General features: G+C 44.5%; 1 protein-coding gene across 18 annotated transcripts in view; it reads right to left on the reverse strand.

Moving 5' to 3' along the window:
• Ncam1 (neural cell adhesion molecule 1) overlaps nucleotides 1–27,167 on the reverse strand; it is a 294,742-nt gene that overhangs the window by 7,773 nt on the left and 259,802 nt on the right. For 8 of the 18 annotated variants that reach the window (XM_058586224.1, XM_058586235.1, XM_058586230.1 and 5 more), the window contains 2 exons: nucleotides 12,464–12,588; nucleotides 9,143–9,320 (listed from right to left, as the gene is read on the reverse strand). In XM_058586224.1, the coding sequence (XP_058442207.1) occupies nucleotides 9,143–9,320; nucleotides 12,464–12,588 (303 nt within the window). Of the gene's footprint in view, nucleotides 1–4,307; nucleotides 6,675–9,142; nucleotides 9,324–12,463; nucleotides 12,589–27,167 lie in introns of those variants that run through there. The other 10 variants (XM_058586231.1, XM_058586222.1, XM_058586237.1 and 7 more) reach the window with 2 other exon arrangements.

The following is a 27,167-nucleotide window of genomic DNA, read 5'->3' on the forward strand; positions in this document are numbered from 1 at the left end:
CTGGTGAGTCCTGGGAGCAGACGGAGCCCAGCCACAGGCAGTGTCTGAGGAGCCTGGATAAAGACATGGTGGAGGGCACTACTGTGTGTCCCCCCTAGACCAGGGCAAAAGGCTTTGCACTGTAGGCAGAGAGTGACTGCTGGGTTTCAGGATGGGCTGTGGCTCTGGGAATAGTGAGGGTCAGGGTTCCCTGGGCTTCCATGGGGCTGGTGAAGGGGGTGGTTCAGGCCCAATGGCATGTGGATACACTCCCTCCCCCCTTTAGGAATAACTCCAAAGAGCCCAACACTGTAGTACACTGGGCTTATGGTTCACGCTTTTGTTCTGTATCCCAGGAGGACAAATGGAGCTCATGTGACTCTGGAGGCATGGAAGACTCCTGGGCCTGTTTTTTTTTTTTTTTTTTAAGTGAAGGGTCTGGGAATACTCACCATCTGGGAGCCTGGCATGCTTGGATCAGACTTCAGGAAAATCAGCAGGCTCACCCAGAGCTGCACACTCACACACCCAGGCACGCTCACATGCAGGACAGACACCCACAGATGGACACATTCTCACATCCCAGCAGCACCTGGACCCTGGTTCCATTTCTGGCTGGACTCACTCTGAAAGACTCAGGCCCTCTGTCTAGCTCCCTGGTGTTCGTCTACGGTCCCCTGGGCTCATTGATGCTATCACAAAAGCCCCCATACTCTGTTCCTTGCATGGCCGTGACTGGCCATGTTAGTTGCTTTGGATGGAACTACTGACCTCTTGGTGGTTCCGGTCAGTGTCTGGGAGGCAATGGGGATGTGGGAAGCAAGAACTCACACAGAGCTCTGCCTATAAGTCAGTGTAGAAATAATGACCCTAAACTGAAATATGGGCACTCCTGATTCATTTTTATTAGGTGCCAGGTTAGGCACAGTAGCCTGCCAATCATATACCATGCCAGTTAATGGGAGGATATGTAACCCATAGATGGGCCCCAATCTTCTTTTCTCATGCAGCATGTGTTCTGGGAGGAATTATTCTGTCTGTTCTATGGGTCCTTACCCAGGCGCTGAAGCGCTTCCCCAACAGCAGTGCCACTCTGCTACCAGCCCAGCATGCCAGAGGACCACTTACAACCTCTTCAAGGTATAATACATGGGACCTGAGCTGAAGGAGAATCTCTAGCTGGCAAATGTTTTTGGCCCCCTTGGGTCATTGGCTTGCTTCCCAGCCTTTCCTCCTTGGCTCTCTGGCTGATCCCTTCCAACACTGCTCTGAGGATTTCATCCCATCTCCCAGGAAGTCCCAAGACTAGCAAGATTCTGGCTACCTATGTCTGGGCTTTGGCAGCAGGAAATTAGCTGCTGGCCCCAGCTGTCAGCTAGAGTGGGTCATTTTCTCAGCAGTCAGCTAATGCAGAGGCACTTCTGATTGGTTGAATGAGAACAAAACCATCTCTCTACTTCCCCATCCATCTACATTCTACCCCCAAAGCAAAGAAAGATGCAGGCCTTCCTGTTCTTTAGCACCCCAAGCTGTTGGGGAAGTCACTATAGCCAGGAGTTTTCTCTCTATTCCATGACACTGGGCTTGAAGCCACTGCAACATCCTGGAAGCAACACCCGGTAGGTAGCAAGTGCCCATTTTCTGAAGGAGGAGTTGTAAGTTTTTTTTTTTTTTTTTGGTGTGAGAGGCTATGTCTGTATTTTTTTACTCAATGGCATTAATTCTATGTTCTGAGGCTTATAAATATTGTCTTCTGAGACTGCTTACATCTTACTGAAAAGCTGCTCTGTGTGCAGGACAGGGCAGCAGCTGAGCAGTTTCTGCTCTGGGTTCATCAGATCCAGCTGTTGGCTGCACTGATTCTGAGCACATTTGAGAGAAGGTGTTGGGGGGAGGGTTCAGCAAAAATACTCTGCACTATGGAATAAACAAAAAGGGCAGTAGTCTCTCCTTTCATTTGATATAAAATTCAAAGCCTTCTCCCAGCCTAAAAGACCCTAATTGTGGTGCTGGCCTCAGGCCTCAGGTCACCTTCTCAGAAAGGGCTCACCTGATTTTTTTACCTAGCGAGGCTCCTGTACTCAGGGCCTACTACATTACCCTGTCATAGTCTCCTTGCCTTTTTCTATTCATTTACATTTTCATCATCACTGGCTAACTCTTCTCAAAAAACCTAGCAGATGCCCTCTCTCTCTTCTGTTTCCTCAGCACCTGGGATGACCCTGACTCACAGAAAATGTTCCCTGCACAACATATTTGTCACATGAACTAGCGAGTGTTTGACCTGGAGATGAGAACACTGCTTCCAAATAATAAAGCTTTGTCATGAGAAGGGAAAGATAGCCTTTCTCTGTATGGCACCAGTGATATTAATTATGAGGGTGGGGCCAGATTGCAGTTCCACATGAAATAGCTAGTCCAACACAGTGAGAGCTTCCTTGGTAGGGGAGCTCCCTGTGGCTGGAGGCTTTTAAGCAGAGGCGAGACAATCTCTTGGCAGGGATGTTGTAATGGTGTGGATGAGGTTCCTCGATAGAGGATGTCTGCAAGTCCTCTTCAACCACAAGAGCCTGTCATTCCAGGTCAGACATTCTACAGTGCCCAGCACATGATACAGGTTCCCTCATGCTACTCTCCATAATGTCCACCGAGGACTTTTTCCGGAAGGCTAAAATGCTCAATAAAATCCCATCTTTGATCATTGACCCTTGTGATTTTATTTTTCCATGAAAAATAAACACCTTTTAACTCAATGATTCTCCACATGCAGTGGAATTCCTGGGGTTCCTGTTAAAAACTGAGAAGCTGGGGCTCCTTAAGTCTTTGAAATCAGAATCACTGGGGATAGTCTCAGGTCTTCCTTTCCCTAAATCATACCGAATTAAAGCCGATCCTATGATCCATCATCAAGTAGGAGATGGGCTGCTTGCCCTGATATTTTGACAAAACAGAGGTGGCCTGATGTACTGGATAGATTGAGAAAAAGCAGACTTGTCCCTAAAACCAAGGAGTCCCTCAGGCCACCACTGCTAAGAACTAAGACTTCTAGAGCAAGTGAGGTGCTCCTCAGGTTGAAGAGAGAGTGCTGGCCTCATTTACAATAAGGGATAGGCCACAGGACAGATGAAAGGTTATTCGAGACAAGTCAGAACTCATTCCCTCTTGGTGGATGTCACAGGAGTTTTCAGTTCAGGAAAGCTAGAGGGACAAGTGTCATCTCCTGCATCTCATATGTAACATTTCATGAAAGGAAAAGTAAAAAACCTTTGGGTGTCTATCTTTGCCACCATTGTCCCCTGACCTCCTTGACTAACTCACCTGTGTCCCTGCATGCTAAGACAGCTTCTTGGAAGCAGCCTCCTCACAGACTGGGCAGTGAGACTGCAAGGCTGGGGCTGTCTGTCTTCTGTGGTTCCTGGTTTGGGAGAGGGTGGTACTTAAGTGGGAACTCACTTGCCCCAAGACAGAGGCCCATAGATACTTATATTCTTTCTTTCTTTTTTTAAATATTTTGTTTTAGTTGCACACAATACCTTTATTTTATTTTTATGTGGTGCTGAGGATCGAATCTAGTGCCCTGCACGTGCTAGGCGAGCGCTCTACCACTGAGCCACAACCCCAGCCCGGACACTTACTTTCTTGTGCCTTAAATTGGGAACATGGTTCTCATGCCTTACAGCTGCCCAGGTGAGCCAGAGTCATTGTGCCATGAGATATGGGTGTAGAAGTTCCCTCTTTGTCCCTTAACCCTCCACATGACTGTCAGATTCTCAGAACAATTGAGCTGGAGTCTGATTCACTCATAAAACCCCACATGTCTATTTGCTCCTTCCTGGAACTTGTTACACAGATGGCTGGTCTCAGGGGCCTTTGAGAGGTATCGAAGGATGATAACAAACAGAACATAGTTGGCCAAAGAGGACCTTCTTTCATTTCTATCTCAAGATCCCCTTGTAGCCTCTGTTAGGAGTAAAGGTTGTTGTGTAATTGGAAGACCTTGTTTCAGAGCTATGCATCTAATGACTCAGAATGTGCCTCTGTCCTCAGAGCAACCACCTTCCAAGTTCTGCAAAGGCACTTTCCCCTCCTCTGCCTGCTGAGGATTCTAAGGCAGAAATGGATTTCTTAGGATAGCTGATAAAAACAGTGTTCCACATGTGGGAGGAAAGAAACTCCTTTGGCTACAGCTCCATGAGATCAGGCTATGAATGTGAGGTCCAATTTAAATGTCTCTCTAGGTAATCAGTTATCATGGGAGATGGAGGGAAAGGGCTTTTGACACTTTGTTGGACACACAACATTAAATAAAATTGAAACACGCTGGAGAATTCACATGAACTGTTATATCCTTTAATAATGCAAAGGTGTAAACTTCATAAAGGCCTCGCTGATTATCTACACAACAATGTTAGCATTCTTATTAGTAAAAAATGTGATCCAAACCTGCTGTATAAATATTCCAAAAATGAGCAGAGAAACCCCATGTCATGTGGCATGTGGACAGCACTAGCGCAGGGCAGCAAAAGTAGGGTGGCTGGGCAAAGCAGGAGTGTGCGTTCCTGTGGGGCTCTCTGAGGGCCGCTTTCTTAAGGATCCCTGGCAGGGCTGGGGGTGGCAGCCTTCCTTGGGAACTCAAGTGTTAGGTGGGTGGAGGGATGCACACTATCTCTGTCTTTTGAAGGCAAACTATTATAAACCACAGCTCTGTTTGCAAGACCCCAAAGTTTTTCTATCTGAGGGTTGTCCAGCCCTGGGATGAGCTGAGGGATGTGCTGAGGGCACAGCAACAGTCAGGCCTCTCAATATTTAGAGTTATATCAGATATACTAATGCTGTCCCTTTCCTCTGGGTGGCCTGGGACCAGACTGAGTCTGACCCCAGAGCTGGCCCCCATAGGGTAAATATGTGTGACTTCTACCCAGGGTGACCAGAAGAACAGGAGAATTATGGAGGGGAATCTCTTCTCCCTCCCCACAGCTCTCCCTAACTGACCTGTGATTCTCATGTCAGCCCTAGGGTACCATGTTCCTCTCCCCAGTGCTTTTCCCTGTGCCCAAGAACCATCCTGCTTCACTGCCTGGTGGGAAGAGGGGTCTGGGCTCCAGGAGAGAGGTTTGTGGCTGGGCAAGGGTGATGCCTGCCTGAGTTAAGCCACGTGGAGCTTTAACACTGAATACTGGGGACATTGGTGGGTGCCAACACAGGTAGCTTTGCCCACAGACCATAGCTCAGGGTCATTTGAATTCCCAAAGGGAAAGGCTAGTCTTTGAACATTAAAACACAACTGAAAAAAAAAAGAACCAAAAAGAACAAAAATCAAACTTCTGTGGAGATGTTCAGAGATGAGATAGGTAGAATGATGGGTGACCACAAGTGGGGAGGGAGTCTTTATTTGGTAGAAAGTCCACCCCCGAGCATACAAGCTCACACTACTGGGTGGGATTCAGCCCTGCATCTCCAAATGTCCAACCTCAGAAAAAAACATCCACCTCTTCTCCCGGGTGAACTCCCCAACAGCTGACAGGAGCACCTGGCTTTTCATGAGGGTTTTCAAAGTGTCACTGAATCAATTGACCAATAGGGAAGCTAGGGCATTCTGGTAGAGCTGACAGGCTGAGCCATCCCTGATTTAGTGACACTTTAGTGGGGCTGAGTGGTCTGGGAGTGGCCTGTTCCACCCCCTTTTCACTTCTGAGTATAACAGTGAAGGCGGGAGTTGGGACTGGTTCACAGTGGAAGCTTCCAACCTGCCTGGTGTACAGGTGATTATGGTAACAATGTGGGTCACAGCTAGACCACAACCCCCAAGACACAGAGGTCTGTGCTGATCTGCGATATGCTGCTAAGCAACAGGAGAATTACCCCTGCTGGGAGACAAGCACCTTTCAAAGCCAGCAGGTGTTGGGCACATTGTGTCTTGGCCCTGTTCACAGAAACTGCAGAAGATACTGGTTATAATACCAGGACCAAAGTACCTCCCAGAACATTCATCAGCCTCAGAAAATATCCTAATCGATTCAGCTTTTTCCACTTCATAGGCAACAGGGGGGTTAATTTGCCCATCATGTCAGCAGAGTGCTCAGGTGAATCACCAAATCTGGCTCTTTAAACTGGGGCACTTAAATACTTAAATGCAAGCCAAGCCAGCTATTAATTGAAGGGCACAGGAGGGGCACAGAGTTAGAATGAGAGGGGGCATGTGGCGATTTCGGCAATCTGAGGAGAGCTGTAGAACCCCAATTCTTCCTCTGCTACATTTTAGGTATGAACAAAAAAATTGCAATAGGTAGCAGAGACGCAGGAACTTTGCGGGGGGAACCTAGCCCGATGCTTCTTTCAAAACATAGTATTTAAAGAAAGAGCTCTCAGATTCTTTTTACTGCCATTAAAAAGGGGGCAAACTCCTTATGAAGTGGCACAAATATTTGTGAATGGCCAAAATCAGGAGGTAAAGCTTTTCCCAATTGCAAAGCCTTCCTCTTCCACACACACTGCTCGCTCAGCTCAGTGGCCGTGGTGGGGCCAAGGTAGTCCTGACAGGTTCTTCCAAAGGGGCACTCATCGCTTTCATAGGAACCGGGCTTTTAAGCAAATTTAGTTTTTGTGTTCAAGTTCCTAACAGAGCAAAAGAAGAGTCACTGCAGAGAAAAGCAATGAGACAAAGGTGTAGGATGCAGAATTGCCTCCCAAGGTAGCTGCAGTATTAAGCAATGGGTCCCCAGAGAGAATGTGGTTGTTTAAAAATAAATGTGGCAGTGGGGATGTCCCAGTGACGTCCAAGGTGACAAGTGTAACGACAGACACAGGAAGGGGAGGGAGGGGGAGAGAAGGAAAGAGAAGGCAGAGACAGAAACAGAGAAAAAAAAATAGATAAAAAGAAAAACAATTAGGTCAAATATAGAAAACACAAGAATTCAAGGTTAATTTAACTTAGTAAATTAAACTGACAAAGGTTAAGGAAGAGTTCAGTGCGGTATCAATACCACAGGCCAGGTCAGAAGCTCAGCAAGGCCAGAAGCAGCACAGCAGGGTTAATTGGGGGAGGTCAGGGTCCAGCGAGCAAATGAAATTAAAGTGAGAGAACAGGAGCCTCCACAGTGAAATCCCAGGGTCTGATTAGGGCAGTGTTACCTCTTACTAAGGTGAAGCCTCAGTTGCAGCCAGCAAGTGTATGGTCTTCTAGTCGCTAGTGATTTTGCCTGAAGCGATATAGATGCATTGGATGTCTGCGCTAGATCAGCAAACTGTGCATGAGGTGGGGGCTGCTTTGGTAGCGCTGAAGCAGACCTGTCTTCCTACTGCACAAACACCGCCATTGTGCTGCTGTTAGAGTCCTGTGCACCTCACCTCCACCACCCTGCTGACCACAGCATTCAACCACAAATGTGTCTTGTGATGCAAAGAGGTTTTATTCTTGGACAATAATACAATGTCCAGGAACTTCCAACCAAGCAGAGCCACCTCCTTCTAAGTCCTGCACAGTAGACCTGCACAGCCATCATGGATAAGGTGAGCAACCCTCTCCGGCTTAGTGGGCACTTGGATGATTCACAAGGATTCTGGAGGACAAGGTCTCCCTAATATTTTTGTGTCTGACTCCCAAATTCCAGAAGTTGATGTTGCTGGTAGTATCCAGCACGGGAACACAGCCTGCCTAAGTGACTGCTTATGGGGGCTCACCCCAGGGAACAACTGCCTTAAGGAATCTGTCTTGCTGCAAAGAATTTACTCAAGCCTCACATTCTCCAACCTTCTAAGTGACTGCAAAGGCAGGACAGATCTGGACCTCACATCCTATGTCAGTTTCAAAGAAAAACTGACCAAATAACACAGGAAAGAAGGGGCGAGGAAAAGCAAGTCCACCCAGATTTGGGCATCCTAATAAGCAGCAATGAGAACATTCCTCACCAAGTGCCTTGACTTCTGCACCTGTAGGGACACGCCCACCCCAGCCCGAGACAGGGAACCTTCCCGTCCACGCTTCGATCTACAGCTTAAAACTCACCTGCCAACTTGCTGGAGGCCCCACGTGTCTCCCAGACATATCCATTCACACACAAGCAACCATCCAGAATCACTCACCGACCTCTTGTTTTGTTGCTGCCTGACTATATCACTTTTGCACACCCAGCCCTGGATTTCAAGCAGCCCACACCCCTTGTGGCCTGTCTCCCCCTGGAAGGAGCAATCACGACAACTGAGCCAAGGAACTGGCAATCTCTACAGATGGGACAGGCATAATGGGGGCTGCCCAAGACTGTCTTCCTACCACACCTGAACATGGCAGAGTATATGGGGTCCCCTCCAACAGCTTGCAGCTGTAAGATCTATGTCTCTTCTCCTGCCTATGGTTGGCATTTGTCTGGTCTGGAAAAGCAAAGTGATAGCTGAAGAACTTTTTCTTTGAGGGATTTGGCCCATGAGAGGACTGGTCATCAGTGGCAAGGTAGCTAGGCCAGAAAGCAGAACTATCACTTTATTCCCACACTTGAGTCCATCCTGGATCCCTAGAGACAGATCTGCATCTCCTAGGAGCTCTGCCACCTATACAATCTCTAGCAGACTGCCTGCCTTTCATGGATGGTGCTTTCCAGCATCTGTCTTCTCCACTTGTTCCATTTTAAGAGGTTCAATTTAATTTCCATTTCAGGGGAGAGGCCCTTGGCAGATAGGATTTGTCACTAACTGGGCACCATCTCTTCCTTCTCTTGGGGTCACCATAGAGAAGAGATTTGGACCATGGTCATGCAGAGAAAGCCAGCATCATATAGAAAGTGCATAAAACAGTTATGTGTTCTATTATGGAATGGTAGATGGCAGATAAGGTCTCATAAAGAATCCTTACTCAACCAGCATCCAAGGCAAGGCAGGAGCTGGGCATTTCCCATCTGAGGGGTTCATGGACTGGTTAGCATCGGTCCTTCAAGGCCGAATGAGACAGGACCTTTTCCCCAGGATGCTTGGCCAAGCCTTCCTGGGGGTCCAGTACATCTCAACCCACTGCGCAGATAGGTACAAGGCAAAACTAAGCTTGGCTGGGCAACCAGTCGTGAGGATGGCTGTAAGCAAGCAAGTTGTCAGGGTTGTTCAGGCGCATTAGGAGGAGCAGCACTTGTGCATTAATTCAAAGCGGAAAACTACTAGAAAGCGGAGGCAGTCATACCTGGGATGGCTGTGGGCTGGGCCGAGGTCTTGAACACAAAATGAGCTGCCTTGGACTTCCCTTGCTGGTTCTCAGCCACCACATACACCTCGTACTCAGCATTCCAGTCCAGGGACTTGAGCATGACATGGTCACTACCAGACGGGAGCCTGATCTCTGGTTTCCACTCGGAGGACATCTTCTGGGAGAAATCGGCAGGAAAGATACCAGACACCAGAAAGTTTTAATAAAAATGCTGGTGAGACCTGCTAAAAGGCAAAACTTAGGGAGTCTAAAACTACAGGTGTCAAATTGCAAAAACAGGAAGCAATAAAAGAACATGGTCCTTGTTCTTTATGAGCCTGAAAAATGCACAGATGGGGAGGTCAACCTTGAAGGTTTGCAAGTGCCAGTGTGCACAGGGCCAACACCCTCACTGTCTCAACACTTTCAGGGCATGCAGGGGCTCAAGCACATTCCCCTTTGGTCCAGTCTACATTCTGGAATGCTGGGCACACAGACATGAGGGCTTTTTAGAAGTGTAGTTAAATGAATACGCTTCTTGTCCTATTTCAGAATTCTGCTCACACTCAGGTGTGTGATTCACCTTTCTGACCTGTGAGCACTGCATAGACTCCAATTTCACTATCAACACTCATTTATTGAGCACCCACTTTGTGCCAGGCACTGACCTAAAGGCTATCTACACATTTTCTCATTGTGTCTCTACAATAAGTCTACAGGAGGTTTTTCTCAGGCTCTTACCAAACCTGATGATGGGGATGTGAGAGGGAGGGTACGTAAATTCCCAAAGTCACTCTGTAGTCAAGGTTGGAGCTAAATCCCTCTGGGCCCAAAGCTGTGTAGGGTGCTTTCATAGTAGGGAGCTCGGCATACATCTATTGAAATGAATTTCAATATTATTATTTATTCTACACAATGTGACTTGGTCTCCAGCACTGTAGCTGAAGGGATGAGGTTCTGCCGTCAGGCCTGACCCAGAGATCCTCAGAGGGGCCATGAGGAGCACCCCACAAGGAGGGCCCCACACAGCATTGCCTAGGGCAAAATGACAAGCTTGAAGGCTAGGATTCTGGGTGTGTCTTTTTTTCTCAGCCAGCATTCTCTGGTTATTGCCTTCACCTTTGCCAATGAATTTGCACTGGATAGGAGTTTACAAAGCCTTTGTTAAGCAAGCGCCTCCTTAACAAAACAGTTGTGGGAAAAGATGCAGAGGCCTCTGAGAAATCTTCATGTGGTTCTGATCACAACCTCCGGCCCTTTCTCGAGGCCTGTGCCCTGAGATACATGCTGGACACACAGGAAGGTCTGACAAATGCTTACTGAAAGACAGGCTGCTCTTCCGAGAGCAGAACATGGCAACAATGGAAGGTGGTCCAGAGCCCCACAGGCCCAGGGCTGATGGGAGTCATCTTACAGCAAAAGAGGTCTTACCAGGCAAAAGCATTTGGATCAGTCAAAAAGACACCTTTAAGAATGTGATAGTGCCCATGCCAGGGCCTGAGACTATTATGGGGAAATGCTAGAAAAAGTTCTGATTTCCTAGCACCTAAGCAGGATGCCTGGGCTGTGCTGTAAGTTAGCTTTGTGTCTGCCACTATGGGGTTCTGTTTTCATTTAAAACAAAAAAATTGAGCCGTCTGTCTGTACTCTTCTTTCTCTGTCTTCCTCAGCAAACATCATTACAGAAGAGACAACCCGACTACAAAGCAAATATTCAATAAAGCAAACATTATGTTATATAATACATATTAATAATACATGATAATAGTTAGCAAACAATAAGTTTTGAAGTGAAAGGGAGAGGGTGGTTAACATTACTGAAATCTAAAATAGCTCGGGAGTTTTACTCCGGTTGGTTGTCTTTCTAACACAGTTATGATGGCTGGCCCTGGAGGTGGCCTCTTGTGGGAGAGACTTCTAGCTGGAGCCTGCATCTTAGCAGAAACTGCAGTTACCATTTATAGAGGCTTCCAAGTGCCACACATACTTCAGATTCTTTGTAGACAATATTGTGAATCTTTACAACTTGGTAAGTTATTCTATCCCCATTTTGCAGGTGAACTAATGGAGGTTTTGGAAGATTGGGTGACCTAGTCAGGTCTTATGCTGGTACATAGTAAAGCGGAAACTGGATGCCTTGCCTGTCTGGCTCTAAAACCCATGCTCTGTCTACTGGGCCACATTAGCTTAACAATGGCCAGAGGCAGTCCATCCTACCAGTCCATCTGCTTCCAGTGGAGTGTGCAAAGACCTGCCTGGTCTTGGCATCCTTCTCTGCCCTGAGGAAGCATACAGACCTCTCATTCTGTGGTCCCTCTGGGCTGGGCCTTAAAAGGTCAACTGAGTTTTCCCCTGCTATATCAGATCACCCTGGCATGACTTAGAAATTAAGTGGGAAGCTGGGCTGCATTGACAGCCTGCCCACTGGCTGAGAGGAGTGCCTGGAAGGCTCTGTGCTGGACCAACTCTCTAGAAGCCTAACTAGCTAATGACCCAAATGTCACTTCCACCTCAGGGGCTGATCACACGACGGAGAGAGGAAGCCAACTTCCTGGAAAAAGCCTTACTTGGGAAACTTGAAGAAAGGAAGCTGCTCTCTGGCTCATTATTTTCTATTGCTAAGAAACTCTAGCAACAGGCTGTTCCCAATGCCCAGAGACTGTCTTAACATCTCTTAGCAACTCTTGTGGTTGATGATGAACAAGCATCGTTGGATTTGGAGAGGTTGGGGGTGAAAGGTGGAATGCTGGACATCTTAGATGAGTGATGAGCAAGACAAAAGAAGAGGCTTAGAGCCAAAGAGCAGGGGAAGGGAACGGTGCAGGCTTAGGATCTTAAGGCAGCTTCAGGCAGCGGTAAGAGCCCAGGCTCATCAGTTACTTGAGCCTGAATTCAAATTCCAGCTCACCCAGCTGGGTAAGACCTCCAGCTTTTGATGCAGCTCTGGTTACTTCACCTGTACAGTGAGGAAAATTTCAAGTCCCGCTTCACAGGGTGTTTGTGCAGAGAACACGCCTTTACATAACTTTATAGAAAAATTTAAGAACCAGGAAAACCAATCATGGTGTGGGTCTGTCAACACCACAATCATTTTAAGTGTTTTCAAATGGTCCGATGGTCTAACAGTTCCAGATGGTCTTAGGATTTAAAACCCTGTGAGTTTTAAATCCTCAAGTGCCCATGAGTCAGCCATAGGACACAGTACAAGAACTGTCTCACTCCAGCCTACCTGGGCTTCATATGGTTGTCCCTTCAAAGGACAAGGCAGGTGTCAGTGATGCAGGGATGGGGTAGAGTCTGGGGTAGAAGTCTACTCACCGCTCGGTACTTGACCAGATAGTGTCTGATGGGGGAGCCGCCGTCGTCCTGCTTGATCAAGTTCACCTTAATAGAGTTCCCATCCTCTCCCATCTGCCCTTCGAGTTTAGGTGCACTGGGCTCCCCTGAAACAGCCAGTGAATTCACATGAAATTTTGGTCCACAGAATGATAATCAGATCCATCAGAATGGGATATAGGGATGGGAGGGGAAGGCTGGGCACTTTTCTTGCTTTTTCACAAATTGAATGATTAAAACACAATAATACAAAACCTCCAAGTTCCACTTAGTTGCATCACTCAGTTGTAGCTCAAAGGGAGTGTGTCTTTTGTAAATGTTCTGGGTAACACTCTCCCTACCAGCACTCTGTTTTACTAACAGGGTTTTCCTGTCTCTCTCACTGCTACTTTCATTTCCTTTCAGCTGCTCTCACACTGCAGATATAATTTTTATGAGCCTGGCACATCTTGACGGACAGCCTGAAATATGGGAAAATGTAAGTGTTTGAGCAGAAAAGTTACACCCATAGAATTATTTTTCAAAACAGTCCAGTTTTTCCCTCGGGTACATCACTCACCCCAAAGGCCCAAGGGTTTGATCCAAAGGGATTGAATGCTGTTACATTCTTGTGACTAGCTTTTCATGAATTAAATTTTATTGTTTAGAATCATTTAGAAAAATAAGTTTCCAGTTATGATTAAATAAAGCACAAACTGCCACAGGCAAGTTTCCTGTAACTCTACGGCATTTATGGCTCAACTGAGTGAGTGATAATCCTCAGCACTTCAATGTATTAAAGAAACAGTCATTAAAGTACTTTCTCTTTGTGAGAGGGGAGAGAAAGAAATTGGTTTTAGCACTGCTCAACAGAAAAGGAAAAAAGTCAATGTTTTTCTTTATGTGTAGTATATGCTTGCTCAGACTGAGGCGCTATGAATCCGAGTTTGAGAAGAAAGATGAACTTGAATGTGAAAAACTACCAGGGCTAGGATGGCTCTTCTCTAAGACGCAGATTTACTTTGAGAGAAACTATTTTGTTAGTGTATGCTGAAAGCAACAGGTGAGAGATTATCTGATATCAAGAGTAACAATTAAGATTCAACACACTTGGGAATCCTGCACTTACTGGGAGGAGCCACCTCCATTATTATCTCTTGAGCTCAGAGAGGAGGCTTGGGGGGAAGCTATGCAATAGTAACCTTATGGGTGAGTCCCTCTGTCTGGCCAGGAAAACAATCACAAACATGATAGAAGAGCCAGGAAAAGGCTGTCACTAGGCTGTGGACCTCATCAATCCACTCTGCACCACTGGCCCTGTGGGAGCAGGCTGCTGGCAGAGGCAGTGTTTAGCTTGGCCTCCTTGCCCAGTTACTTTGTGAGCCTCCTCCCTTTGATACAAGGAGGAGCTGTAGAGAGCTAACATAAAGCCTCGCTATTTAGCACATCAGGCCAGCAGCGCACATATCACCTGGAACTTGTTAGAAATGCAGACTCTCATTTGGTGACTTGGGTGCACGGTTAGGTTTGAGCAACGACAGTGACAGGGACAAATAACACCTGCAGCAGGAAGGATATACAGTCTTGATGTCTAGGGATGTTTAGGAAAAGTTGTGTTTATTATTTGTTTTCCACAAGAAGGAATTAAAGGAAAATGAAGACAGGATTACCGAAATAAATGGGCTTCAAGCAAAAATTATCCTGATTTTCAGCCACTATCTACCACTCAAACTACTCAGTGGAAAATATGTAGACATTTAGTTTAGGTAAATCAAGGTATGTAGACTTTTCTAAATCTTAGATGCTAATTTAGGTATGTCTACATCATTGTAAGTGTCCAGTGTCAAAAGAAGCTCAAAGTAGAGTCTGTTTTAGAGTAGGCAGGAGCTCTGTGTAGATTCTACAATGTTGAACCAATGAAAGGAGGAGACACCGTAGAACTTGGTAGATTCCTTTCTCTGACTTAATTAGGGTAACCTTCTTATCACAGTTAGACTGGAACATTCCAGGTTTTACCACTGCAAGTTTGACATCCCAGGAAACCCCTCAGGCCCAGGCAAGCTAGGACGGATGGTGACCCTGACTGATGGGAAATGTACCTTAATTGCAACATGCTGTGTGTTGGATGTGTATCTGCCTTTAGGAAGGAGGTGATTTCTATCAGGCAGTGTCAGTGACCCTTCTAACACATCAACTAGGCAAGGACCACATGCTCCCCCAGGGACTCCTTGGGACCACTCAAAAATGAGTTTCTGGGGGCTGCTTTGCCTGATGCATCTCACTCTTTCCTCATGGAATGGAGTAGTGTGGGTTTTCAAGGCTGAGTCAATACCATGAGATGCCTTCTCTGAACTCTGCTTCCCGGGAGCTGTGATGTCATAGCCAGGTTACCGCTTTTTGCATGTCTGCAGCATGTGGCCACTGGATGGAATACTAGGGTTCCTTCCAGCTCTGCCATGTGGTGACACTGTGACAGGGTCACCGCACTAGAGTGATCTCCCAACTACGCCTCTGCTATTACTTACAACACCATGAAAAAATGAACCTATGATATATGCCTTCAGCCAATTTTAGGGAGATATACCCTAAGATTGACAATTCTATATTTCTAAGGCACAAAGTTGTCAACTTTTGCTGTACAATTTTTGAAAACTTTTCTCAAAAATGTTCTATCTTTGAAAAGAGAATCCCAAGCCTCTTTAAAGATACATGAACAAAAAAAATCTCTCCAAGGAATGCTTGCAGAATCCAATGGCCCACAAGAAGAAACTCTCTCATGTCTGGATTTGTTTCAGAAAAAAAAAATATTATTGGAATCACAAGAAAAGCCCCTAAAAACTGTGCCACAGTTAAAGTTCTAACATTTACTATAGTTAGAACACTGTAATTTGCTACCATTTTATCTGAGTGACTACCATGTTAGTCAGATGTGTATTGTTTTCTCATAGAATTTTAAGAATTTTCTATCGTATAATTTTTAGGTGTATTATTTAGAGTGATTTTCCCACACAATTTATTCACCAAATATGTACTGTGTGTCTACTAGATACCAGGTAGACTGTCTGGCAATGAAGTCTTAAAGATAAGATATGCTTTTGCTAGGTAAATGAAAGAACATAGTTATGATCTTTTAAAAAAATCATGAGACTCTTGGACTTAAACATAACCCTTCCTCTGACAGTATTCCTACAGGAAGATCATTTTCAACTAACATCATCGAGATTTTGATAGACTTTGTGGCTCTATAACTTGCTGTAAGTACAGTAAAATTTGGATAAAGCAATTGTTTACTCAGTTGTCCAATTCATCTTCAAATGTTTACCACCATCCACATTTCTTAAAGGTTAGAAATGGGGTTAAAAAGCCTTTCCTAAGCAATCTGCACAAAGCCAGGCTTGACAGGGAAGGAGTCACTGCAGAAGCAGTGAGAACCCAGCATTCAGGAGACTCATTGCTTAACTGAATACATTAGCAGAAGAAATGATTTAAAGGGTCCTAAGGTTCTAGGGTGGCTGCTGTGATTGAAATCATTATGGGCAATTTCAGCAAAACCAATATGGCAATTATTTGTAAATGTTGGTTTGCAATTCAGCAGCAATAGGCAGGTTGTTCTGACAAGACCCCTGGGGTTAATTATATCCTTTGAATTTAGCTTCAGCTATGACTCAAAATTTCCCCCCAAATATTTTATGCAAAGACGAAAGTAGCAGTACCCTAAAAATAAACCTTGACGATAGCAAATATGAAATACTGGGCAGTTCTAGTATTTTCTAGCAGGATGTGAATAACCAGCTCAAGAAAAAAAAGAATGTGCCATAGAAGCACACACTATCAGATATATCATAGGCAGTTTTATGAAATTCCCTCTAGAAACCATAATTGAAATGTATATTTCTGGCCATGCAGATTGTAGGTTCCTCCTTTGTAATTACTGGGCTTCTCTGCTCTTAAATCTGAGTCTGCTTCAGGCCCTTCTTCCTATTAGCAGGAGCCATGGGGTTAGGAACTACTGCTGGATTTATGAATCCCACAGCATAGATGATACATAGTATAGGGTGTTGAGAAGCTTTTGTTAAATTTAAAATGAAACACTATTCTGTTTTTGACTCAAAGAAGCTGAAGCACCAAGAGCTATACATTTTGCATTAAATGCCGAGGTGCCAAACAGCTATCTTCCAGAAGGCTTGATCTGTTCTCTACTCGTCCACTTTATTTTCTCTCCCCTAGGGACCCAAACAAAGTTTCCCGGTTTGAGTGTTAAACCAGTGATGGATGTAGAGCTTGCATTAAAATCTCTTATTGTTACCATCAAACAACATTGTCATACATTAAAAATAATGTTCATTTTGTTTATCCTGACTCCTGTCTCCTTTGGTTGGTTCTTTCTTATAAGCAATTTGCAACTTGTGTAAAACTGTTTTTATTATTTGCTTTTAAAAAGCCCAAAATGTATGATTTAGCTATTCAGATATGAAGCCTAAGTCTATTCCATTTTTTCCAACTCAGAAACATTACAATTTCATCAAGCAGTTATTGATAGGTCCTTAAGAGATGAGCAAATTACTTTGGGGAACTGGGATTTAGATTTATTAGACCACCAATTGTCTTTCCTGAAAACAGCTCTTAGTTGTAGATATAATGCAGATGAATGTGAGATCCAAGTTGCACACGTTCTTGGGTCCACATGATTCTCTCTGATGTCTCTCTTGGTAACCTACCTGGTTTTCTGACAGTCCGAAAGAGCAGACTGACCATGCTAAGGATAGGTATCCATTTGCCTTCAGCATTGTTCCCCCCAAATCTGGCCTCTGGGGTCAGGTGTCCTATCTCCTCTCCAGGATTAAGGATAGGCTTGTGCTAAGTGACCTGACTCTGTCATCCTAGCTCCTGGTTCCAGGGGAGGCCAGGATACAGAATATATGGGTACCGACGTGGCCAGTTCCCCAGGTTCTACAGAGAAAGGATGCTTAGTTCTCCGGGACTGAGCTCATGGAGGCACCTGGCCCATAAATCCTTTTCAGCTCTGGTTTTCTTAGGAATGGTGAATGTGCTGGAGGTGGGGTGGCGCATGGCAGCACAAAGTACAAGCCAAGCATCGACAAATGAGCTCTGACAGACAGAACCACAAAAATACCAATTCCCTTCTCGTGGGTGTTATGAAAACACCAACAGATTAATTGATCAATTACCTTTTTTTCATCATCCTAAAAAGAAAATATGACCATGAAGGTATGGCTTGTGGTTATGGGGCTGATCCAGGCTGAGGAAGTTACGACAGAAATAACTATCACCAACAATTAACTTGGCTCCTGCCTCCGCGGCCGCAGGGTGGTGTGGGGAGTTGGTGCACATTTTCAACAGCATCTCATGGACATTAGATGGGTTATTAAGAAGAACGAACCTTCTTGATAATGTTCCCACCCTCATGCTGGTAATCCTAGGGGAACTGGCTGCCAAAGCCAGCCCTGGCCTCAGTCTCTGCCCACAGGATTTGAGCTGATACATTGCTGCCTCCTCCTTCAGACTGTTCCCACTAACTCTCTACCCTGGGAGCCACCAGTGTGGGGAATCCTTAGAAATAAAGGCAATTAGAACAGAAACCCTGGTGAAAAGTCTGTGTCCACCTGCCAGAGACCGTGGCCATCCAGACACACAGCTGTAAAAAAATAAAGGAGGGTGTGGAAGGGATGGTTAGTGATGTTTTCAATCTAAGAAGGAAGAGTAGGTGTTAAAAGAGTTTAGTTCATCAGAATCAGCATTTCCAAGTCAGTGTCAGTAGCTAAAGAAAAAAAAAAGATCATTATGAATGGATGGGGAGGGAGCCATGCTCAACATGCAGTACATGACAGAAGGGGTGCAGGAGGCTTTGCATCGCACACATGCTGGCTGGGGAAGGCAGGGGAGTCCCAGTTACATCCAGTCCTCAGCAACTGATGGACAGAATCATGGCTCTGGGAGTCACTGGAAGTCCTGTAGTTACATGAGGCAATGATGGCAGAATAAACTTCTCCGTGGAACATTGAAAACTGACTTCTGCCATCCTATTACAGTTGCCCATGCTTTATCTGTCATAAGCCTCCACACCCAAGCCCTGAAGGCTCAGGAGCCACCTAACCATGGAGGATGGTGGACAGTCCCTGTTTTACCTACCTTATTCATTCAGTGCTGCTGGACTCCATAAACACTGTCCAATTGAACTTAAAGGTGGATGGAGCATGCAGCATATAATAAGTGCATCCTAGGCAAGTTCTTTATGTGGGTATGGAGAGAGGGTGGATAGAGAACCCTGGATTTCATCCATTGTTGGGTATATAACTCCCTGATGTGAGAAAAACCTCCAGCTCAAAATTTTTGAATTCAGGTCTAATTCATCTTCAGTGCTTAGTAAATTTCAGGGAAAGGAAGTGATAACTGTCCTTCACAAGGGTTTATTTATCTCCTCTGTAAATTTTAATTGTCCTGATCTCTGTATTCCCTTAAACTTTATTATTAAAGGCTACTTCCTACTGTTGCTGGTGGCTCTCCTGAGAAATTCCTGACCCTTGCAGATGGCAGGAGAGGATCGGTCATGGATGGGAACATAGTTTGATGAGGGGTAATGATAGCTTTAGGATCCCATAAGGCTCTCAGTGATTTTTTTTTTTTAGTACTGATCACAGTTTTTACTGATGGCCAAGATCACTGCTAAGGCATGCATCTAGGACAACTATAGAAAACATCTTCTAATATTTCTTGTTTTGTTTAAATGTTTAAAAGAGTTCTCTCTTTGGAGGAGTAAATAAGTTTCTATTTTAATGTTGTGCTTTGCTTCATTCTGAATTATAGCATTTCACAGAAATGACTAAACCTGTTTTAAAACATAAGCGAAGGAGTCCCAAAGCCAATATCCAGCATCTGCTCACAATTAGCATCTCAGGGGGAAGGCCAGATCTTTTTCCAGAGCATCAATGTATGGTTTGGATATGAGGTGTCCCCCCAAAACTCCCACACTAATGCAGAAATTTTTGGAGGTGAAATGACTAGATTATGAAAGCTGTAACCTAGTCAGTCCATCTTTGTTTGAATGGACTGACTGGGAGTAATTGTAGGCAGGTGGGGAGCAGTTGGAGAAGGTGGGTCACTGGGGTATGCCTCGAGGGGGTTCTTCCCTGTGATCTCTGCTTCCTGGCAGCCATGAGATGAGCAGCTTTCTTCCTCCATGATCTTCTGCCATGATGTTCTGCTTTATCTTGGGCCAAGAGCAATGCATTTGGCCGACCATAGACTAAACCTCTGAAACCATGAGTCAAAATAATCTTTTCCTTTGCTAAGTGGTTCTTATTGAATATTCTGATCACAGCAATGAAAAGCTGAGTAATATAATCAGTCACTGAGCAGTCACCACAAGTTTGAAAGAATTCTGCTCCTGCTGGTTGCCAACTTTAGGGAAGTACTAAAACTATAGTATTTTGGGTGGAACTTGAGTTTAGAAAATCTTAAGTTTCCAATATTCTCTGCCCTATGACTGTCAGATCAAGATAATTTTTGAAGGTAGGTCAAATCTTACTGTGTACAGCATCAGGTGTCCTTCTGGGGATGTTCCCACCATATTTCCTATGATGTAAATATCAAACGGTTCTTTTTGGAAACAAGGGTGGCTTCTGTGCAAGTTCAGGAGCCTGGTTGTAAATGGGACTAGAGCAGGGCTAAGCTGCCATACCTACAAAGCAGAAGTCCTCAGAGATGGTAGATAGTAGATGTAGGATGAAGGAGAGGGAAAATACATAGGGCTAACACATGTGGGGAGCATGACATAGAAGAGACAGGGAACAAAAAACATGCGAGACGAGCTGTTGATGGTTTTGACTGTGTGGATGTCGCCCAATCAGTTCTCAGAGAAGTGAGGTCCAACGGGAGAACCCCTTGCATGCACAGGCACACTGGGTGGTTATTGGTGTTAGTTTTGCTTTTGTGATCAATGCAGCCTGTATGTATCTCAGGGCGTGATGTGAAGTAAAAATGTTCAGTTAGGAGAGGGGGATGCATTTGACTCCCAGGGCAGGTTCTGAACAGGCGTTCAATTTTAGTTAGGGAAGCTGTGAGCAGAGGCTTCCTTCTTCTCTCTTTATGGTAAGTGAGAAATGTTTTTAACGAGGTTGTGACAGGCACAATATTAACTAATTATTTTGTCACCGCTATGTGCTTAATTAGGCTATAATTTTATTTCCTTTGCTGCAAGGGTCAATCATGTGCTTCTTGATTACACGGAGATCTCCAGTCATGGTAATTGCCAAGTGACTTTTGCTTGATTTGTCCCCCCTGCCTGGGGGAGGGCCACTCTTGAAAAGTGACACCTCAGTAATCACAGCCAAACTGCTCTAATGCAAATTCCTATTTCAGAAAGTACTCAATTTGCATGAATTGTATGAAGCACTCTCACTGGTTCTGAACAAATATAACCTTTGCAATGGAGTATTTCTCTCTGCCTCACTTTAAGATTGCAAACATTTTCATGGGATTGTGATTAATTTTAGAACAATGGTGGGGTATAGAACTTCTGGATATAAAGTTAAATAACAATGCTATAGGGCTAATTACAAACATGTTTCTGGAAAATATTTTTTATGAACTCTCTGGTAAAAATTCAAGTTTGCAAACTGTACTGTGGCTAACGTGGCTTTCCTTAGAGAGCAGCTGGTGTGACCAAATGTCTTGAAGCAAAATATTAAACCAAAGACAGTCACGTTATCTAATTGCCGCTTTGGACAATTGTAAGGAATGATGAATTCTGGGTGTGAATTGAGAACAAGAGGAAAGCTCTCAAGTGGCTTCTTTTAGGATATCTGAAGTGGAAAGAAATGAGTGGACCCTTGGTGCCAGGCTGTGGTCCCAGATTTATTTCACTAATCAGAATAAAGAGTTTTACCTTCTGTTCACCAGCGTGGACGACATCATCAGCACCATGCAAGCCACATGACAAAGTCACATGATACGCACGCACATGATTGGTTGAAAGGAAAGTGGAGGAGGTCACATGGAAAATACAAAAAAATTAAAAACTGATGTAAACAATGGGTAGGGAGAAAAATCAACAACAAAATCACAGACTAAATAAAAGGAGAAATCAAATTAAATTAGCAGCATATTTAAGAAACATTGGGAGGACAGTAAAACTGCCCAGAAATAGGAAAATAATAAATCATAAAGAGCATTTGGTTAACAACACCAATAAGCATTAGATACAGCTGTAACACTGCATATTAATACACACTAAGGAACATGAACACTTGTTCTGAAATGGGGAGGTGTTTCTGTCAGGACCCAGATGTAAAAGTCAATCCAGGAGACTGTTAAAGGAAAAGAATAAAATCAAGTCATTATTCACAGACTCCAGAAATGTCTCAGCATCCTTGGGAAACAAAGGTGATGAAATAAGCCAAGGGCCATCAAGGTAAAGTCCTGAGATTCTTAAGGTGAAGACTCTAAGCCCTGGAAGAACAAAAGATCGCATTAAATTAAGAGAGGTCATTTCAGGTTTCCACTTGTTAACAGGGGGAGGGAACAAAGGCTGAATGGGGCTGGGTGGATACAGCCCAGAGGTGCTGGCTTTGAGGGTCTGGTCTGGCTTCCCTACCTGCATACCCACAATTTCCTGACCTCTGCTAAGACTCCCCAAGGTCAAGACACATATAAAGGAAAAGGCCAGAGCATATCAGGGAATGGATTTCCTTCTGGCAGCCATCAGGGAATGGCTCTGTCAACACTAACCTGGAGGAATTGAACCTCTGGCTCAGTGAGCTGAGAACCTGGCATTAAACAAATGCCTCACAGCATGTGGATGAAGTTATATCTCCAGACATTAGGCTGCACTGATAGAAAGTGAATGTGATATTCACAATGTAAAAAAAATACTTCCCTATGTTCATATACGAATATACAACCAATGTAATTCCACATCATATACAACCAGAAGAATGGGAAGGTGTATGTATAATATGTCCATGTGTGTATAATAATATGTCAAAAAATATTCTACTGTCAAATAAACAATAGTCTTTTCATTTGGATTCATCTCTCTTCCTTTCAGTTCTGTGTTGTGTCCTCCATTCCAATTTGGGACCGAAGGATCTTGACCTCTGAAAAGGCATTTTGGGTTTCCCATCTCAACTTTCACAGGCTTGGGGAAGATTTGGTTACTGCAAGTTGAAGCTAAGGGGGAAGAGGGAGATCTATACCTTTTTGCAAGAGGTACACAGCTGGTTAGAAATAATCAGAGAGAAATTATTTAACCAAGTTCTGTATGGCCTGCCAATGTAAACTACCAGAATGTGCACTTCTTATTGTCCTTGGTTTCCACCGATGGTGTCCTACAGGTGCCCAAAGTTTCTCTTTGAATTTTATTTAGGATACTTTTATTCACTCATAATTATAAGTGAATCTACACACACATGCAAAAATAGGAGATGTTTTTTATTTTCACCCTTACTGATTGATGATGGATGGAGTTTTGCCTGCTTATAGCTACTTTGCTGTTAGTTCCACTGCAAGTCACAGGCGCTACATTTTGTCTTGCTGGGGAGGAGTCTGTCCATGCTAAATATAGGCCACCGCCCAATTGTGGCTGCCTCTACTTTATCTCAGGATCCACTGGAACCTATGATTTGGGTCAGTAGACAAGTGGTCCAAAATAAAACAGATTCAAACTTTCTGCCTTTGAATGTCACAACTAAGCATTTTGTCTGTGGGCGGCAATGGTTGTTTAAAAACTAAACATGACAGGGGAGAAACACTTCATTCCTTCTTTAGGAAGAGTCTGGAATCAAGGTTGCATTTCACTGATAGAGAAGACCAAGCAACAGGGAGATGCGTTAACTATGACACAGGTGTGCAAATACATCACACACAGCTTTCTCCTACTGTGTGTAAGGGGAGGAATAGGGACACATACTGCACCAGACTGCAAAAGGCCAGGAGGGACACTGTAGAAGAAAGGGTGCTATTAGCTGCATTCCTTTACCAAACGCAAAAAGAAAACAACCACCAACAAAGAAACCTCATCATCCGAATTAAACCCACAGCTCATTGTCACCCACTCTGCTCTGCTGACAAAATGAAACCTCAAAAGCATCAGGAATTAAAATTCATCACAACACACACACGAAGGGAACACCAAGAAAGCAGACTCTTAGCTGTGTTCTGCAGTAGAAAAAAGAACCATTTCATGCATCACACAGAACCAGGAAACCCTTTTCTTCTCTGTTCAATGTCTCAGAAGCCTTGGCCCAGGGAGCAGGAGCTGTACTGTGCATACCTGCTTTCTGCCCTTTCCCTCTGACTCGGGCTGAATGGGATGTATCTTTGTGTGTGTGTGTGTGTGCGCGCGCGCACACACACACCCAGAAATATTGTAAAACTTGAAACCTCCATTTAGCTTCGGTGTTTAAACACTACAAACAAGCGCATACACTCCTGTAGCCTAGCCAGAGGATGTAGGTCTTCAACATATCCGGCTTCATTTTAGAGCACCTAAAGGCCAGCTTGGAACTTGTACAGTGGTGATCAGTGTCATCTTTACACAATGGGAAAAAAAACATATGGTCAGGCTCTTAACTCTACTGTCAAGGGTTGAATTGCAGCACTTTCATCTGGATTTTCAACCCAGAGGGAGCCTGGGTTAGGTTTCTTCGGTCCAGGTCCTTCATTTTCTAGAACTGCAGAGGAAGCCTGCAAGAGACAGAAGGAAGGCGCTCTGGCTCACTTCCTCAGAGTGTACTCTGCACAGTGAGACAAAGGCAGCCATGCTGTCAGAGGCGACTCCTTCCTTCTCTGCACCACTCTCCACCTTCCTCTAAGCAGCTGCTTCCTCCTATTTCTTTCCTCTCTCAGTCGTTTGGGATTTCTACATTAGTGTGCGCTTGTGTGCATGCGCATGTGTATGTATTTCAGAGTGGGCAACAAAAGCTAGTAAGGAGTTGGCGTTCTTTGTCTGCTCAGAGTTTCCCTAATCCTTTTCTATTTTTAATGTGAAAGTCAATTTGCAAAGGCCTCCTCAGGCACAGAGCATTCTACAAATAATCACCCTGTTCTTTTGAAGGTGCTTGGTTTGCTCCCGAGGCCAAGCAGATAGCATGCTTAGGAAACCATTCTAGGCAAGAAGCCTCCATGCATTGACAACTATTGCTTTTAATAAAAGGAAAAAAAACCAAGCAGTATGGCAACCCAGAAGCTGGCTCTCCAACAAGCAGCAATCAGAGGTGCAGCTGAGCTCAGCTCAGCTCTGTACTCACTAGACAGTACTGAGGATGTAAGGGCAGGAAGAGGCCAGGTTGCTATGAAATGTGAAGGACAGAGAGGGTAACAGAAAGGTGAAGGGAGAAGGGAGATAAAATCTTAAGTCTACATGTATACACATGTATGTGTACATGTATTTTTAAAAATTTAATTTAACTTCTTTTTTGGGGTACCAGGGATTGAATCTAGGGTCACATAATCACTAAGCCACATCATCCCCAGCCCTTTTTATATATTTATTTTGAGACAGGGTTTCACCAAGTTGCTTAGGGCCTCACTATATTGCTAACCGCTGGCTTTGAACCCATGATCCTCCTGCTTCAGCCTCCCAAGGGCTGGGATTACAGTGTGCACCACTGTAAATGGCTACATATATTTTATATATGGGTATCATAAAGAAAAGACAGAAATGATGAAGGGATATTCTTTCACTCCCTTCTTCCCTAATTTATCAATACTAATGTAAATATTTTTAAAAGATTCTCCAAAATTTTGCTGACAAAGGACTCACAGAAGGAAAAAATACACCCCCTTTTATTTATTCTTAATAATAATAATAATAATAATTATTATTATTATTATTATTATTATTATTATTATTATTATTTTGGTGCCAGGATTAAACCCAAGGGTGCTCAACCACTGAGCCACATCCCCAGCCCTTTTTATTTTGAGATAGAGTCTTACTAGGTTGCTTATAGCCTTGCTAAATTGCTGAGGCTGGCTTTGAACCTGCAATCCTCCTACCTCTCATCCTCCCAAACTGCTGGGATTACAGGAGTGCACCACTGTGCCTGGTCCCCATTTATTCTTACTATCAATTTCAGCTGCTACAAGTTGGATACTCAGTTTTGTATGTTTTACATTTTTCTTTAATTTACACAAACACCTGAAAGGTAAGTGGACTCTTCCCTTCATTTTAGAGATGACAATCCTGAGATTTGGGGAGTTTGAGTGACTTATCAGAAGTTGTGGAGCTGTAGGCAGAAAGAGCAGATTGGGATTTGTGTTTCCAAGGCCTGCACTCCTTCTGCTATAGCACACTGCCTGGGATGGCACCGCGCATGTTTCTGAGTCAAAAAGAGAACAGAGGGCATCTGAGCTTGGAGCTTGAGCCACCTTTTGAGGCTGAGCCCAAACGTCAGTGGCTTCTGCTGTACCAGGGAGAAGAAAGCCAGCTGGGCAGGGCCACCCTGCCTGTGTACCTGCTGCTGTGTGCTGCTCTAAGTCCATGCTGGCATCCCACCCTGTACTTGCTCAGCTGGTGTCTCACTTTCCTCTGCCCCCTCCCCCCCCCCAACTAGGCTCAAAACTCCAGAGTAGGAGGCCCAGAGCTCTCTCTACTCGTGGGGATCCAAAGGAACAAAAGATCAGAGAAGCAAAATGACATGCCTGGACATGAGTCAGACTCAGCCAGTGGCACAGCCTGAGGCTGACCAGTTGCTATTCTTGCTGGGCCAGTGGTACTGATCAGGTGGGCAAAGCAGAGATTGATGAATGCTTTGATGTTTGCTGCTTACTTTAGGGGGATGGATGGAGGCTGACCACAAAAAATTACATTTTAGAGAGGGAGAAAATCAAGACTCACTTGCAAAGGGTTAAATAATTTGCCTAATCACCTACTGCCAGTCACACCTGCATGCAAACACTGTTTATTTTCCAACAAATATTTATGAGAAATATATGCATTTATGGATAAAGCAAAAGCTGTAGGCTTCACTATCTAATTTCAATGTTTGAGTCCAACTATGCCAATTAAAATAAAAGGTAAAACACAGCACCTCAAAGAATTTTGTATGACCCTGCAGAGCAGATATTTTTCTCTGTAAATTCTTTTGGCTTCTCCAAAATACCAGCTTTTGTCTGGCCCACTGGGAATTCTGGAGGAGAGGTCTGGCTGTGGCAGCCTTAGGGAGTCTGTCTGCAGAGTTTCCTGTCCAGAGCAATGTTCTCCCCTTTGGGAGGTAAGAGAGACCCTGTGTCTGTTTCTCTTTCTATTTGCTTCCTTATAACCTGATGAGGCCTTTTGCCAACAGAGTTGAATTATCACCTGGTCAAAAACACAACAGTAAGCAGAGGGTGGAGGCTGGTAGAAAGCAACATGCAGAGAGATGGATGAAGAAAACAATACTCACTAGCTGGTGAAGACAATGGAACAAGGGTAGAAGAGCTAGCTGGAGCCGCTAAAGAAAGAAAAATAATGGTGAATAAAAAAACAAACAAAAAAGGGGAAAACAGATCATGGAGGTACATAGACAATGAGTGAAAACCGGAAGAGGCAATCCTGGGGTGTCAGTATGAGGAACTGAAGCAAATTAAAGTTGGGAAGGAAAACACCATGCTTGGAACAGGTGGCCAGCAGACCAGCAGAGCAGGGTGCTCCCTAACTTCAAACCATGAACCTGAGCGCCTGCCAAACTTGCTGTTCAGGTAAGGG

This window comes from Marmota monax, unplaced genomic scaffold, assembly GCF_021218885.2.
Source record: "Marmota monax isolate L192 unplaced genomic scaffold, Marmota_monax_Labrador192_F-V1.1 WCK01_AAM20220418_F8-fsc00045, whole genome shotgun sequence".
Taxonomy (NCBI): domain Eukaryota; kingdom Metazoa; phylum Chordata; class Mammalia; order Rodentia; family Sciuridae; genus Marmota; species Marmota monax.